The sequence below is a fragment of the Notamacropus eugenii genome, chromosome 1 (genome assembly GCF_028372415.1).
Source record: "Notamacropus eugenii isolate mMacEug1 chromosome 1, mMacEug1.pri_v2, whole genome shotgun sequence".
Classification (NCBI taxonomy): domain Eukaryota; kingdom Metazoa; phylum Chordata; class Mammalia; order Diprotodontia; family Macropodidae; genus Notamacropus; species Notamacropus eugenii.
Genome location: NC_092872.1, coordinates 408,645,656 through 408,663,572, shown reverse-complemented (window position 1 = coordinate 408,663,572; position 17,917 = coordinate 408,645,656). Strand labels below are relative to the sequence as shown.

The 17,917-nt window shown below is 35.7% G+C and overlaps 1 protein-coding gene across 2 annotated transcripts in view; it reads right to left on the bottom strand.

Moving 5' to 3' along the window:
• Positions 1–17,917, bottom strand: part of SFXN1 (sideroflexin 1) — a 41,314-nt gene that overhangs the window by 3,689 nt on the left and 19,708 nt on the right. For both annotated transcript variants that reach the window (XM_072631003.1, XM_072631004.1), the window contains exons 6-11: positions 13,470–13,545; positions 12,054–12,139; positions 10,909–11,036; positions 7,916–7,965; positions 402–451; positions 7–54 (exon numbers count right to left, since the gene is read on the bottom strand). In XM_072631003.1, the coding sequence (XP_072487104.1) occupies positions 7–54; positions 402–451; positions 7,916–7,965; positions 10,909–11,036; positions 12,054–12,139; positions 13,470–13,545 (438 nt within the window). The remainder of the gene's footprint in view (positions 1–6; positions 55–401; positions 452–7,915; positions 7,966–10,908; positions 11,037–12,053; positions 12,140–13,469; positions 13,546–17,917) is intronic.

Genomic DNA, 17,917 nt, shown 5'->3' with positions numbered 1-17,917 from the left:
CATTACCTTTTCTGAGGAAACAATGCACAGCACAGAGGGGTAGCAAACACCAAACTATGAAAGAACAAAGAGATTTTTGGTGATCATAGAAGACATAGGGTTTATTATTCAGATAGCAGTCATGACATGCAATTTTCATTAGAAAAAAATAAACTATGATTAAATAGATTGTCTCTCCACTATTTTGTGTTTGCTCCAAATACTTGTTTAAAATAAAATATTGAGCAAAATGATTTAATGAAAGCAGAAGTCAAGTTATGCTAAACTTCTCCTGTATAGTCTTTATTCCACTATTGGCCACCCAGCTTGGTTTCACATTCTCTCTTTTCTCCCTATACTTCCTTTTATGCCCTCTAATATAATTTATCCCCTAAAAGCAATAGAATCAGAGTATTACTCACCAGAAGCCAACTAATCCAACTTGAATAGGAGCACTCATCCAGGGGAACCTCTGCAGTAGACATAATTTACAATCAAAATTCTTTTGCACCAGATATTTGTGGACAATTTCTTATATGGATGAAAGACCCGATTTAGAGCAGCCACTATACCAGTTTTATATAATATTGACAGCTGCCAAACTCAGGCTTTCTATCCCCACCTAAAATCTATAGATGGGTAAGTAATCAAAGGTCAAGTGACCTTTAACGGCACACACTTGTTAATTAGTACTTGAATATATAAAATCCGTGCTGCAATCCAATCACAAATTAACTTTGGTTAATTTTATTATGGTTGATGCCACCAGTGAATAAGTAATGTCCATAGTATCTTTTTGTTGTTATTTGTTTTGTTAATAAGGACATAGTTAAGTAGAGTAAGTTTGCTGGTCTTTGGTTAAGGAAACAAAAGGCTGTTGCAATTTTAGTTTAATAAAGGAGGTAATAAAGAGACCTAGTTAAAGTATTTAAGAATTACTGTTACCATAACCACAAAAGTATGGATCCATCCCTCAATGATGAACACTTGTGGACCACAGAAATAGCTAGAACAGATCAATCAACTTGTTTTAATGAAAACACTTAAGTTAGAATCTATACAAAAGATGTTTTGAGATTCAGCCCTAAGTTTGGAGAGAAAAGACAAAGACAAAAGATCTTACAAAAGAATAGTTGTGTGAATTAGCAAAGTTACTAGAGAAGGGTAAAAATGAAAAAGAGATTAATTATTACTCTAAGTAACAGACTCCAGTGCCTAGCATAGCACCTGGCCCAACAAAGAGCCTAAACGTATGGTAGGCACTAAATAAATTGTTAACTGAGTACACTATAAATTGGAACTAAAAATTGAGTTACTTTTTCCAAAAATGATGGAGAGTTGTGGAAATGATTAGATCTTGGTTAGCCACTGCCAATGACATATTTTCTTGCTTGTGATAATAAACCCAAAAGAGCACTAGACTTTAGTCAGGATACCTGGGTTCAAATTCTGTCTCCCAAAATAACTGGTAGCATGATCAGTTAAGTAATGTAACTTCCCTGACCTTCAGATTTCTCAACTTTAAAATGAGGGTAATAATATTTGCAATTTATTATCTCATTATTATGAGGAAAGTGCTTTATAAATCTTCACACCAAAAGCATGTAAGTTGCTATGATTATCCCGAAGTTTCCCAGACATATTATGTGCACACTATTATTCCCTGTATGAGCTTTCAGAACTGCAGACACAAGAGGCAGGAAGATGACATTTAATTCCCACGATGAGCTGACCACAATGATCGGGTACTTGCCCCAAGTTCAGGTAGTGACTTGATCAGAAGACAATAAGATACAACCTTAAGTTTTGTACAATTTGCCAAACGAATGTCTCAGTGTACAGAAGATGATCGGATTTCTCTCAGAGAATTAAAAAAACCCCCCCACTTCTTGTAGTTGTGTGTTGGAGAAAGTTAAGGAAGCTCATCATGCGTTTGATCCCTTGTTCACCTCCCTAGTTCAGATTCCTATCAACTCTTGCCTAGATACTGCATTAGATTTCTGTTTGTTGTCCCTGCTTCCATCTATCCCTTCTTCAATTAATTCTTCACATGGTTTCTGGTAATATTTTAAGGCACAGGTTTGACAATGACACTCCTGTGAGAAAAAACCTTCACTGAATCTTTACTGCCTCTAGGGTAATATATAAATTCCTTAATCTGATATCTAAAGTGCAATACAAATTGACTCCAATTTATTTTTCCATCCATTCTGGACTTCAGCTACTCTCATCTCCCACCTTTAGGAATTTACTGAGGTTATATATGCTTCCTTTTCAACCCTATCTCTCTGCATTCTAATCTTCCTCCATGAAGTTTTTTACCCACTATCCCATTCAAAAAACAAAACAGAAGTGATTTAAAAGTTAATATTGGTAAATAATCAGCAAGGATTAAAATTCTTTTCATTAAACTTTCCATTTTTCTTAAATATGTATGGACTAACTTATGAGAAATAGGATAAATAAATAGGATAAATATTGATTACCAACCATAAACAGTAGAAATTGTTTTGTAGATGAGTAGTTTCAAGGCATTTTAAAAAGCATTGTGGTACAGTGAAAATGGCACTGTCCCTGGATTCAGATCCAGATTCTAATCCTGAGGCTGTCACAAGCTAATTTTAAGGTGCTGATTGAGACATATAATTTACTCATTTGTCCTGCTTTTCCTCTTGTGTAAAATGAGCAGTTAAACTGGATGATCTCTAAGGGCCCTTTGAGGTCTGTCTAATAATCTGTGTTTTAAGGAGCCCTTCCAGCTCTGACAATCTAAAACTCTACCAAAACTTAATTTAAATTAAATGTGCAGTCTTTCATATACAAAGACGAAAGATCTGACCTACCCACTAGGTGTCAATAGTAATAAAAATAAGCTTTGGGCATTTTGTGAGAAAATTTGAAACTTGCAGAACAGTGAAAAATCTGGTTTTAGAATCAGAGGTCCTGGGTTCAAATTCTAGTTCTTTCACTGTATGACCTTGGCCAAGTTACTTAGCCTCTCTATGCCTCAGTTTCTGATCTGTAAAATGATGAGGTTGAAAAGAAATATGGACTCTTAAAGTCCTTTCTAACTAAATCTAACTAGTGTAACTATAAAACAATGATATTAATTTCTAGTGTGGTTTGATATTATATTCCTTCCATTAGTCTGTTAGCAGTTAGGACATTCAGTCTAAATCCATGGAATATGAGGATTTCTTCTACATATTTTGTACAGAAGTCAAACCTGCAATTTGGTATATTTTGTATAATGTGCCAATCAATTGAGATAATCAGCACAAAGAGTAGTCAGGATACTTTTATGAAGGAACAATTTTTAAAATTAAAATTTAGAGTAAATCACTACTATTTAATCAAGATGTCAATAGTTTAATTACCAGACAGTTCATCAGAAAGAAAAAAAGATGATGAAAATCATTCTTAATGAAAAAATTGTTCATAAACACATCAAACTTTGTGTAGTAAGTATTTTGCCACTTTCCCACTCCTGATGTTTTCACTAATTAAGTCTTTGGGAAAAGATAAGATAATAGAGATTCATGGGTCAGATTGGGGACTCAACCCCCTATTGAAAGTATAAGAGTGTAGGACACAAAAATGTTACCAGAGTTCCCTGACATTTAGAAACACTATTGCATCATAGTATCTTAGCAAAATGAAAGGAGATCTGAGTTCTAATACAGACCCTCCCACTACTTCACTGAATGATTTTGGACAAGTCATTTCCCCTCTTTAAGACTCAGGCTCCTCCTCATTTGTCCACTGAGGGCACTGGACTTACGATCCAAGGATCAACCCAGCTTAGAAAATCTATGACTGAATTCTAGACTAAAGCTAATCATGCTGACCTACGCCACATAGTTAAAGAAGCAATGAATGCATCAGAAAACTATGGAATTAAGGAAGTTTACCACTGACTCATTACTAATTTCTCCATGGTTTAAAATGCAATAAGAAAAAGAAAGCAACCCTCAACTAAATTCCTCCCTCATTTCATCAGATGGAGGAGACAATCGGTGCTGAGAGGTTGTGCCAATAAGGTGCAACTATGCCAGGATTTATCAAGCCAGAAAAAGCTTTTGACTAGGCTTGGCAGCAAATTATGTATTTATCCTAACACAAAGAACTAGTCTGAGAAGATCTTAGCGCTCATGTATTCCTGCCCTCTTGTTTGCAAATAGGTTTTGTGATTTGCAGTTATGGAGGGAGAACAAAACAAAACCAAGGATCCTCAAAAGATTCAAGTAAAAAAACAGTCCAAAAGAATACAGCTCCTACCTCTAGGAATTCTCTTTATTAACTGCAATGACTGCAATAAACTTCTAAGCCCAATGTGGCAATTGAGGCTAATATGAACTCTTCATTGACTAGATTTTAAGATCTTTCCTAGTAACTCATCACATTTGGAAGACTTCTCTATATTGACAAACTCCACCAGCTAATTAGATTGAACCTACCGCTGAGACCTAGTAATGTAGAAAGTGGTGGAAGGACAGAAGAGAGCACAGCATACAGAATCAATCAATAGCGTCTGCAAAGCAAAACCTTCTACTAAGGAATGATGTAAACACCACCATAGGCTCCCATTCTTTCTTTTCCTCCGATCACAGCAGAATAGTTATCTGAGGCTCAAACAAAAGATACTACTTGCCCAAGGTCACACAGTTAACAAATGATACAGCCAGGCTTGTAATCTAGATCTTCTGACTTTGAGTCCAAGACTCTTTTCACTATATTCCACTATCCCTTCACATTTCCTCACACTGTGCTGGAGAATTCCTATTCCGGTAACTCCTTGATGTGTGAGGCGATATAAAGAATTTTCCTGCATGCAATGAAGCCTGAGGCGAGAGAGTAGTTTGTAACTGCCCATCCAAACTAATTATCAATAGATGTGCTAACAAGCAAGGAATGAGTTTCACTATGCTGAAACATGGAGGCTAAAGGACTTACAAGATGTGATGAGGATTTGCATTAAGATGATGACCACTGGAGTAGAGAAAGGGCCAGACGCAATCTGTTTGACCTCTTCCTCATCTGGTAAATGAGGGAGTTGTACTAGATATCTAAGGTCTCTAGCTCTATGATCCTATGATTCAAGCATGTACAATGTGCTTTGCAGATAACAGGCAAATCTCTTCATTTTACTTCATGACAAACCTTTGGGAAACATAACATAAAGGGATTGAGAGGAATTCATAAGATCATAGATCTAGAGTTAGAAGACTCTTCAATAGCTATGCAGTCTAACCCCATTTTACAGATGAAGAAACTGGGAGGTCTAAGAGGTGATTTGTCCAAGATAATATATGGTAGTAAGTACTTGGGGTGGTATTTGAGGTCCCTTTACTCCAGAGCCAGCCATCTTTCTATTGTTCCATGCTCATCTTTGCACTACTGGCCTAGCTCTTTATACAGAGAAATAAAGAAGCATCCACATGCCAATGGAAGGAAATTATCTAATGGACACATTTATGTCCTATTTAAAGAAAGTCTGCCAGAGTCTGTCAGGTCCTAGCTCTGCCTCTCAGGACTTAATGTGACCTTGGGCAAGTTCCTTATTCTCTCTGGGCCTCTCTGGGCCTGCAGAATGGGATATTTGGCCTGGATCAGTTTTTAGATCCTTTGCAGTTGTGACAAAAGTATAGTCACCCCACTACTACTGAAACTCAAAAATAGCAAAACAACTCTAAATGTCAAAAAATAATGAAGTAATACTTGCACTGTATGAACCAGCTGCCCTCCCACTCCCCCATCTTCAACTAGCCAAAAAACAAACTTCCCATTTTAAAAAGGCTTTAAAAGAGAAATGGACATTTCTTGTAAAAATCAGTCATAAACAATGTTAATGAGAGCATATCCATTAGTAAAGCAGACTGGAAGTATTGTCAGTGCATTGGAGCCAGGCTCTATGACATGATGGTCTTTTGGAACTCATAAATGGACATGCAGGAGGCACTGGGTAAATCAAAGCTCACTGCGAATTCATTTTATAGCTAAACTATGGAAAACACTGCCAACAGCTACCTGAAGAGCTTTGTTCACCTGAAGTCAGTTTGAGAAACAGAGAGAAAGGTGTAGGAGTGCAAAATCCACCCTGATGGTACTTGCCACTGAGCATCGTGTGGCCTTGAAGAAATCACTCTGAAATTCATCTGCAAAATTTATAACAGCCACACATTGGTTATACTGTGGGTTACACTACTAAGTGGTTGTTGCCAAATTCAATCTTCCTCTCTTCTTCCAAAAAAGTTGAACAGATATAATAATACTGTTCTCATGTGTATATTATTAATTCAGGCCCTACTCTGAAACATCTATTTTACAAATTTTTAATTTCTGTGAAGGGAAGGGAGTGCATGACTCTTAGGTGTGTTTCGGACTTCTCTGATGCTTCCAAAGTTGTACATGGTATGTTATCTCAAGAAATATAAGAACAAGAAGCCTAATAACTAACTACTTGAAAAGAAATGGCAGCCTGGTTTAGTGTATATGTGTTTATGTATATGAATGAATATATGCTTATACAAACATATGTATGCATATATGCATACTCCCACACAGACACTAAAATTTGTATTCTCTTCCCAAAACCTAAATCTGTCTGAGGAAAATAGAGATTTAACTGTGACAAAAACTATTCCAGTCATTCTGTCACCATATTTACTGATTACACTGGATGAACACTCCTCTTGCATACTAGATCGTGAGGTGCTAGAGAGAGAGAGATCACATAGTTCTTATTTTCTCCTACAGTACCATGCACAGAATCTTGCTCATAAAAGAAACTGTAAAAATGTTTGATGAAATGGAGTGCTGATATTCTAGACATTCCCAATCAATGTCATTGTGCATCAAATGATACCTTAGAGACTTGAAATGTTAATACACTTCTTTAAGAGTCTAATTTACAATTGGAAAATGACTTGAATCAATGTATTTGCATTACACCACACTAACACGTATAAAAGGTGAAGCTTTTCCTAATCCCCCAAATGCTAGAGGCCTCTCTCCTAACCTACTATCTATTTAACTACTTTGTATTTATTTGGTTTTATTTTCCTTATCTCTCTCTCTCTCTCTCTTACACGCACACGCACACGCACACACAAACACACACACACACACTCATCTTCTCCCCTATTAGAATGTAAAGTCATTGAGAGAAGGGATTGTATCATCTTTTGAATTTCTTTCCTCTACACCTGTCAGCTGGTAAGTTCTTAGTAAATGCTTGCTAATTGAACTGAATTTATTAAAAACAATTTTTACAAATGCCACCCCAAGTAACTGTCATAATAAATGGAACTATTTTCTTCTCTCTGAAAGTGTTGTTCTTATGTTACATTACCACTTTCAAAATTGAAGTAGAATTTATTCTGAATCATCATATAAAATCCTTGCTTTTCTTGAGCTGGATCCTATTCGATCAAAGAATAAAACCCAGACACCAGTTTTTAAATACAAAAAATGAGTCACATTATAACTTATTGGGGTCACTCATCAAAGTGGTGCATTAGATTCCTGATGAGGCCATCAGATAAGCTACTGAGGCATGAATACAGTATTTAAGGAGGAAAGGTATTACTCATTCAGGATCTTTCACAGAGTAACTTATATTTACCAAATTCCATCCCTCCCTTTCACTTTTACATAACCATTCAGTTAAAGCTCAAGATGAATGTTCAGTGAGGTCTAAAAATTCAACAAAAATTGTGGGCTCATTACACCTCTGGAAGTTTTTCAAATTTCTGAAGAAAATGTATCTGGAAATAAGGGATATTTTTGTTTAAACAAAAATATTTATTCAAATACTTTTTATTCTTTCATCAGTTTGCATGTGAATAGGGGATTAACTGAAAGGTGAAATGCTGGAGGTGGCCTGAGAAGTTTGACATATAAAAAACAACTGAAAAGATGCCATAAATGGACTTACCTTTAAAAATGCTTTCTTCTCCAAAGTGTTCATTATAAATGGAGGAATGGCTGCAAGCAAAGCAAAATGTTCTTCAAACTTTAAACATATTGATTATATTTAACATTTCTATTACAATCTCGTGACAAATTCATGCCACTTTCAGGATCTGTAAACATGAACAAAATATCTTCAAGGATCCTCTTACGTATTAAAAAAAAATCCACTGATCCCATTTGCTTACTTAGTAGATGTTCAAGTCCTAAAAATGCTTCTGTTTGCAAATGATATTGTGGCGGTTGCATCAGGTCGTGGAACCTCACAGAGCCTCCTGAAAGAGTTCTGTCACCACTCAAAAAGTTTTTGACTTAACCATGTATAAGGGAAATACTAATGGATGAACAATGTCTATCTAGATTGTGATATTCAGTTATAAATAAAATCTGTACTACAGTTATCTCTTCCACATTGGGGGAGGGGGAGAGGTTAGGGATGCAGCACCTCCACAATCTGGAAAATCTGCATAAAATTTTCTGGCCCTCCTTCATATTCCCTTCTTTTATGGGGTGTTTACAGTACTTTATTGTAAAATTTGAGCTGATATTATACAAAACTCTACATATATTTTATGTATTTCTGAGTTTCTAAACTTTTTTTACATTGTCTGCTGGCCTTCAAGTGTTGTCTGTGGCTTCCACAAAACTCTCCCAAAAATCCTATTCAATTTCTTATGTTGACCCCATGATATATCGAAACCGCGATGGGGAAAGTCACAGCATGTAAAGGGATAACTGTATATATAGGGTATGTACGTATGTATGTATATGTATGTGTGTGTATGTGTGTGTGTGTATGTGTGTGTGAAAAACAGTACAGATGGACAAGTTGGTCTTCTAATTAAGGAGGCCAGTGGGCTTCACTGCCTTCAGGAAACTGAAAGGTTTCTTTCATGATCTCACACTGCTCCCAGAAAAAATCCTCAACTTTTAATGTCAATACACTACTTAATATCAAATAGTGGTATATGGCTGTGAGACAAACACAATAAAGGCTCCAAAGAACCAAAAATGAGCATCAAGCAGAGGACAAAAGGTACAACAACAACAAAAAAATGAAACTTCAAAGAAGAACCAAAACAGATACCAGAGAAATGTACAATTGGAAAAAGATGTTGTTGCTGGTCCTGGGACAGGGCCAAGTAGGCATCCTAGGTACACCATTGATATCTTTACCATGTGAGGAGAAAGTGAAGAAAGGCCACAGGATCCTTAATGTACCCTATGTGAACTTAATTTGAGGACATGGATAAACATCATAAAGGACTGGCAGGTTGGTATGCATGGGTTTGTGATTTGCACTGTTGGAGGGACATCCAAATTGAGATCCTTGATCCATCTGAGTATTATGCTGTACTTTGAGAGTGTAGAATCAGCTTGGGCAAACTTGAATACATTTTTAAAATTCACTATTCAGAAAATATCACAATGTATAAACACTGACAAGATCAGAGGATTATGATTTATTTTCCTCAAATTTTTAAGCACAATGTGCAACCTTTGAATAATAAATACTTCTTGCTACTTCAACCTGAAGACAGAAACTAAAATCTTCAGTTAATTTCTTAATTTCTTTTGTAAAGGCTTCTGGGAAACTTTCCCCTGATATATTCAGTAAAAAAAAAATGACTTAGTTAAGAGCAATGTGCTAAGTTCTTTTCAAAATATTATCTAAGGAAAATACTCACAATATTCTCCCAATCACAACTGATCATACTATCTCTAACATTTTTATAATCTTTATGAGACTACAGTTATGGCAACTTTCCATCCAGAGGCTCAAATGTCTTAGAGTAGTTTGAGCAGAACAATCTATGCTCTCTGGAGATAAGGAGTTTAAAGAAAAAAACTACAATAAAAAACAAACAAAATTTGGTAAAACGATGATAATGAAAATCTTCCAAAATGAAAGATTTTATGTAACACCTCCCTTATGCATGAAGTGACTATAAGAAGGTTTCCATTAAAGAATCAAATCACCTTTCAATCAAGTCACACATTCAACGGTGTTCACACAAAAGAACTATAAATGACCTTGCTATGGAAGATTAAATTAACAATTCAATTTAATAAAACATCAGAGATTCCATGTACGTGTTATTGACTTGTTATGGAACAAACTATACTCAGAGAATCTACACAGGTGAGAAACCCTCCATAATATGTACTATCATTCTAATAGACATCAGAGAATACACACAAGTGAGAAATTCTATAAATTTGATGATGGGGGGCAAAGAGTTGAATCAAAAAATATACTTCAGTACTCATCAGAGAATAATATGAGATAAACAGCATAAATATGAAAAGGTCAGGGAAGGCTTTTTGTACATGGAAGGAACTGTCTAAATGTGGCATTAATGGGGAAAGTATTAGAGCTCACATCTCAATGCAATGAAAATCTAAGTACGAAATCTTCTAAATATCCTCTGTTATATGAGCAATATCTACAATATCTACGTTTATTCAATTAGAAATTTTCTCTAGGACAGGAGAAAAAGTTTTCAGTGTCATTGGACTAGCTATTCAAAACTCATTAAAAGAAAGCTTCTAACATCTCTTTTATGACTAGCACTGGACCCAGTAGTTGTGTAGTGAATTCCACACTGTGATGGCATTGTTTCGGCTATCCTCTAGTTATACCCTGAGGTGGCTCTAAATACGGACTGACAGAACTCCAAATGATTTAGAATCAGAGCAGAGGTTCATTTCTAGGTTAAATGGATTCCTAGTCTAAGGCTAAAACTGAGTCATTTTAGAACCCTTTAATAAAATGTTACAAGAGACATAGTTTAGGCCATAATCCTTAGGATTCCACTTGAGTCAAATAATTCACTGGTAGGACTTAATCCTTTCCATAAAATTTAGACATTTCTATTAAAGGTTATTTTTTAAATCCTGTCTCCCCTGGCCTCAAAAAAATCAAAAGGATTAAGTTATCTAATGAACTGTACTAACCCATGCCAGGTGCCGCCATAAGAATTCTTGAGACTACCACTTGTGCGATAGCTTGTTGTGCAGCGTTAACTGATTCACCTAATCGGTTTCCATTTTCATCTGTAACAGGAATACCAACTTTGAGCTCCCTGTAGAAAAACAATAAAAACAGTTTACATATATCTTCGCATTTTGTGGGCAAAAATTAATATATTCAGTAAACATCCAATCCTTTTAAGACCTAAACACACATTTATGAATTATCTGACAGGAAAGTATTATCACTATTTTTCAAAATATTACAAAATTTATTTTAGATGTGACAGAAAAATAAAACATTGTATAAGTATACTGTTTTTAAACTGTTACATTAGACCAAAAACATTCAATTAATAACATGCCACTTTAAGGGGAAGATTATCTATTAGAAAAACCTAAGATGACACCTTAGAGGCAGATATGGGGGAGTGGATGGAGAGCTGACTTGAGAGATGGTTACATGTTGGCTGGGTCACATTGGGTGAGTCCTTTAACATTTCAGTGCCCCAGGAACTTCTCTAAGGCTCTCCACTGCAAAGCAGCTTCCAATTTCCTTTGGTAAAGGGATTTTCCTCATTGAAAATTACCAATGAAATCTCAAGTATAATAATAAAAAAATCTATGCTCAGGAGCAAAATGTAACCCATAGTTTCTCAAAAAAGATAGTGTGCTGGATTACAATTAAATTGACTAAATCCTTTCCATACTGCAACAAAAGCTTATATACTAATGGATACAAGACGATCTATTAACAGCTACTAACACTAAAGTTCTAAATCTCACTTTTACCCTGGTGCTTGTAATCCGATCCAAAATGCCTTTTCTTGTTCTTTCTTCTCCTTTAACTTTTGCCAGTTCTAAAAAAATACTTCCAAAGATATTAATCAATATAAATTTAAGCCTAAAACAAGTGGTCTAGGAATTTTTTAAAAATTTGTTTTGGGCAGTAGACATTTTTTTTTTTGCCTAGATCTGCCTCACATAACTAAATTCATGTCTCAAAACACTTTAAAAAAAACCCCACAAGGGCACCAAAACTTGTTCTTAAAAGAGGTTGTACCTACTACCCAACACAAGCTCAGGTACAGAAGACATATTTCTATTCCAAAAGAGCATAACCATTTTACCTTTGTCTCATTAATGGAATGTTAATGCAATTAGCAGCAGCTACAGCAGCAAAAGGAACCAAACGTCCTATAAGAGGGGAGACATGCTAAAGGAAAGAAAATTTCAAAATCATTTTAATATCTCTGCAATATTGAATGAATACTACATTTCTTCCTTAAAAACTATTTAACATTATAATCTCATAAGTTAAGCTCAACTTAGTTCACTAAACATTAATTCCCTACAATTTAGAAGGACCCTTCCTAGGCACTGAGGAAGATGTGGAGACAAGAACAAAGTAGTTCCTATGCTTGTGTTGCTGTTCCTGTCATAATGCAGCCTAAAATCTAGTATGGACGGTAAAAGGAATATAATAGAATACCTAATAAGGATATAAGTACATGTATAAATGCTTTAAAGAAAGATCTGAGGAAGAAAGGAAGCAATAAAGGCAAGTTAAGGGGAAGAAAGGCAGAGCCAGTAGACCCCAAAATCATTATACTCTCTCTTACTCTGAGGCTATATACAAGGATAGGTAGAACCAGTAGACTAATACCTGGATGCACTATAGAGTGGTCGCAAAACTGACTGGGAAGGAAGGAAAGAAGGACTAGGTGAACACTTTATGGCACAGTAGTGTGACTCAAATAGTTTGGCATTCATGATTTTCTATGTTCTTCTATGCTGTGTCCCTGGGGAAATCCTCTGCATCAGACTATGTTGTTCAAGAACTTGGGGCAGAGAGAATAATGACAGGATAGTTGATGGTAACTCTGCATCACAAAGTTAACAATTGACGCATCCTTGGCAATACTTTCTGAACATTTTCTCTATTTTCCTGGCTCTATTTATTTCTCTCTGTGACAATCTCTATAGCTAGAGATTGACATCACTTCTAGTTTTGTTTTGTGTCAGGAAAATCTCCACAGAAGAAATGAGATTGAATGCCAGACAGGAAGTCAAAGGCAGTAGACAGGGTGGAAGTGTATATTCTGACATAAGGATGATGCACAAGATGTAGAATATAGATAGGCATGATGAGTTCAGGAATGGTGACATATGTTAGAAGGGATCAAAATTAAATATTTTTATATTCTATTATAAATGCTTTCAGGCAAACATAAAAAGGTCAAGCTTTAGTTTTCAACATTGTTTCATGTTATATGTTATTTTTACACACTTGGTACATGCACACACACATATATAATATATATGATGAAATATACATACACATGTTTAAGATCTTTAAATTATTCTCAAATCTACTTGTTGGGCATCATGATAGAAGAGATAGGTCCAGCAGGCATTAGGCATTGATTATAGTGAGAAGGAATATAAAACCTTTTGGAGGAAAGAAAGACCTAGGGAAAAGTTAGAGACACAAATGGGAAGGAAAAAGATGCCAAAAAGTTTAACTGTGGAAAAATGAAAAATACCTTAGTTAGTGCATTAAGTCCCAGTGCGGTTATTACAGCACCAGTGGTGGCAGATACGTATGCTGTCCCCAATTGGCTGTAAAGAAGAACACATATATCACACTCACATAATAAAAGGTATTGCAATACTTTATCCAATAATCATGGACAAAAAGAGTAAACAAAATCTAAGTCAACAACACAGAACTCTCTTGTCATGCTACATTCTTCAAACATCAATCAATCAAAATTTAAGTGCTTTCTATGTGTCAGGTACTGGGGATACAAGAACAACGAATGAAATTGCCCTTAGGGCAAGGACTTTATGCTCTAATGGGGGAAGAAGATAAGTACATATATAAGAATATACAGAAACTATAATAAATACAATTGAAGAAAATGTAATTAAATTCAAGGTAGTTGGGGAGGGGCAGCACTAGCAGTTAGGGAAAATCAGAAAAGGGTTACTGAAGCAGATGGTGTGTGTGTGCTGCCATCTCAAAGGAGGAGAGGAACTCTGTGGGGTAGACGAAAGGAAGGAGTGCCTTCCACATATAATGGAATACAGACAAGACAGCCCTACATGAGAAACAGGGAGACAGTCAGTATGGATGAATCAAGTAATACAGGAGGGGGAGTGATCTACAACAAGATTAGAAAGACAAACAGGGGCCAGGTTGCAAAGGGCTTTAACAGAGGAATTTATAATTTACCTTAGAATCAATAGGAAGCCACTGGAGTTTACTGAGTGGGGAAGTTACATATTCATGTATGTACTTAAGGAAAACTACTTTGGCAGTTTACAAGCTGAACTAGAATAGGGCATGACTTGAGACTTTCCCCAGAAACTTGAAAAAATAACTGAAAATTATTATTTCTAACAATCTGGTTAAGAGCAAAGGAAAATGTTGAGATTTATAATCCAGAGAGACTAGAAAGATGGTGGTGCTTTGAACAGAAATGGAAAAGTGTAGAGAATTTGAGGGAAGATATAATTAGTTCAATATTGGGCATATTGAGTGTGAGGTGTTTTCAGGATCTCTGGTTTTAAATAACTATTAGGCAATTAGTGATAAGGAAGTGAAATTCAGGGGAGAAAAGGGCTGTACACATATTTGTAGGGTATTCCAAAAGTCTTAGTGCAGTTTTAAGCTATGTGGTGATGCATACATTCATACACATATGTATGTATGTATATAGAAAGAGAAGAGAAAGGGAACTGAGAAGAAATAGGGAGAGGAAGAGAGGGAGATTAAGAAAGAGCAAAATGGAGGGTGAGCAAATGAGAGATAGTGAAACTAAGAGTGAGAAATAATAACAAAAAATGATGTACTGCATGACTGCAAAAATTAATAAGCAATATACAGAATAAGCTCAAGGGTACAAGCCCTGTCTTATTCTCCATTGCCAGGGCTCTGTACATACCTGGCACTTGAAAAATACTTGACTTAATACAGGGACATTTAATATTTGGCTGAACATTTTATAGCACATTTGAAAAATCATACAATTATATTAGTAAAGTGGTCAAGTTCTGTTGTGCTTACATTAATCAAAAGTGGTTGCCTAAAATTTTTCAAAATGTATTATCTTAAAAAAAATAACTGATGGAGTTGGTGACCTCTAAATTCCCTTCTAGCTCTAAACCTATAATCCTATGATTCTAATTTTAAAGGGCATATATAATATGTTCAGGACTTAATAGGTTAAAGGTATAATAAACTTACAATGGTCTAATTTGGCACTCTTCCTTACACTTACTACTGGCAGCTAAACTATGTCTTTTGATAGAGGAAAAGGAGGATTAAATTAAAAGTATGTAATGAGAATTTTGTGTCCAAACAAGGGAGGTGATAACTCCACTGAACTCTGCCCTGGTCAGAACACAACTAGTTTGTTATATTCCGTTCTAGGAACCACATTGTAGAAGGAACATTGACAAAAAAAGAAAAACTAGTAGGGAAAGGGGAATCCAAAGGTTAGTTGAAAAACTGGCAATGATATGTTCATAGGAAAGAAGTCTTAGAGGGTATATGATTGCTTTCTTCACATATTTAAAGCACTGTTACATGGAAGAGCAGTTAGTTTTATTCTGATCAGATCAAGATACCAGAACTAGAAGGAATGGACAGTAGAGAGGCAAGTTTTAGCTCCACATAGGGAAAAAATAAAACTTCTTTAAAAAGTACTACTTCAATAATTCCTTTTGATATAGAAATGACCCCTAATCCTAGAAAGGTAAGCCAGGAAGCTCAGGTAAGTTCTGTCATGTTGGAAGGGCTTTGCATATAGTCTTAGGAACAGGCTATATCTGTCTTTCAAGAACCAGCCTAGCTAAGGATCAAGATACACATTACAAATAGGCTGACTCTGACAATAATTAGATAACAGAAATTAAAACTGTAAGACAACTGTACAACGGTCCTCAAAACTATATAGCCCCCTTCTACTGCTTCAGTGAATAGCAGAGTATTAAAAAATGGAGTAGGGGGTATTAACACAGTTTTTAGATGATCTAAACCAAGGTGGGGAACCTGAAGCCTTGAGGCCACATGTGGCCTTCTGGATCCATGGGCGCAGCCTTTTGACTGAGTCCAAGTTTTACAGATCAAATCATTTTATTAAAGGGATATAGCTGAAACTTATGTCACATCTATGATGGAGGAAGAAGAGGCAAATAACTTCTATGAAGAACTTGATAGGAATTTCCAAATAAGATCAATATATACTGTGGTACTCAATGACTTTGATGAAAAGATAGACAAAGATGAGAATTCAAAACATATGTAAACTATGTTGTAAAGTATGATCTAATAACAACAAAGCCATATCTCTCCTCATTTTTGTGGCTAAACTTTCTGAGAAAATAATCTGTGCTACATGCCTCTACTTCTCCTTTTATTCTTCTAAACTTTCTGCAACCTGGCTTCTAATCTCATCATACACTCAAAACACCTTCTCCAAAGTTAACAATGATCTCTTAACTGCCAAATCTAACAGTCTTTTCTCAGCACTGGATGTCTTAGCAACACTTAGTGGGGGGGAGGGAGGAGGAGAAGGAGATAGGGAGAGAAATACATTTCAATGTGTACTGAGTCCATTTGTTCTCTTTCTAGAGGTAGACAGTATGTTTCATCAACATTCCTTTGGAATTATGGTTGGTCACCTCATTGATCAGGGTTCTTAAGTCTTTCAAAGTTGTTTTCATACTACTATTGTTATTCTATAAATTATTCCCATTTTGCTCACTTCTCTTTGTATCTGTTCATGTAAGTCTTCCTAAATTTTTCCCAAAACCATCATTTTCATCATTTCTTACAATACAATTAGTGTTTTATTACTTTAATATTTTGTATCCCCAATTGATAGGCATCCCCTCAGTTTTCATATTTTTTGAAACAAAAAAAAGAGTTGCCATAAATGTTATTGTACATATGGGTCATTTTTCTCTTTGATGTGTTTGGGTTATAAAACTAGTAGAGGAGTTGCTGGGTCAAAGGGTATGAACAGTTTAATGGATTTGAGAGCACAATTCCAAACTGAATTGCAGAATGGTTGGACTTGTGCACAGCTCTACTAAGTGCAGTGGTGCACCTGTTTTTCACATCCCTTCTAGCATTTATCATTTTCCTGTGTTGTCATCTTAGTCAATCTGACTGATGAGATGGTATACCTCAAAGTCATTTTAATTGCATTCTCTAATTATTAATGATTTAGAAGATTTTTTTCACATGGCTTTTGATAGTTTGAACTTCTTCCTCTGAAAAGTGCCTATTCATGTCCTTTGACCATTTATCAATTCTCTCCATGCACTCTCTGATTCTACTACATTAGCCTACTTGCAGTTATTCAAACATGTCACTCCATCTTCCATATCCATGCCTTTACGCTGACTGTTCATCATGGCTGGAATATTCTGTTTTCTCACATCTACCTTTTAGTTTCCCTGACACACTTCAAGATTCACATCAGATCCCACCTTCTATAGGCTTTTCTTGGTCCCGCAACTGCTAATGTCATTCTTCTTAAATTACCTTCCATTTACTTGCTACGTATCTTTGATGTTTCTAATTATTTATAGGTTGTCTCCTCTAAAGAACATACACCCCTTGAAGGCAGGGAGCTTTGTGCCTTTCTTTTTTATTCCTAGTGAATAGCACAGTGCATCTGGTACATAGGAAGTGCTTAACAAATACTTGATGACTATCTCTACAATAAGAGTATTTTCTTGAAGAAAGCAACTGGAATGCTTTAGACATGGCAAATATGAAATGAGATCACACAAGAAAGGAAATGGATTATATTTTAACAGACATGAAATGACTTCTTACTAGCATTCCACTTATATCCTCATGTTGTCAGAAAAAATGAAGGAAGGCGCCCCCCCTCCCCGCCCCCAGCACCCTGTGGGCAACTTATAGGACAGCCTTGATAAGGGTCACAGCAGAATAGCAGGTATGGATATGACC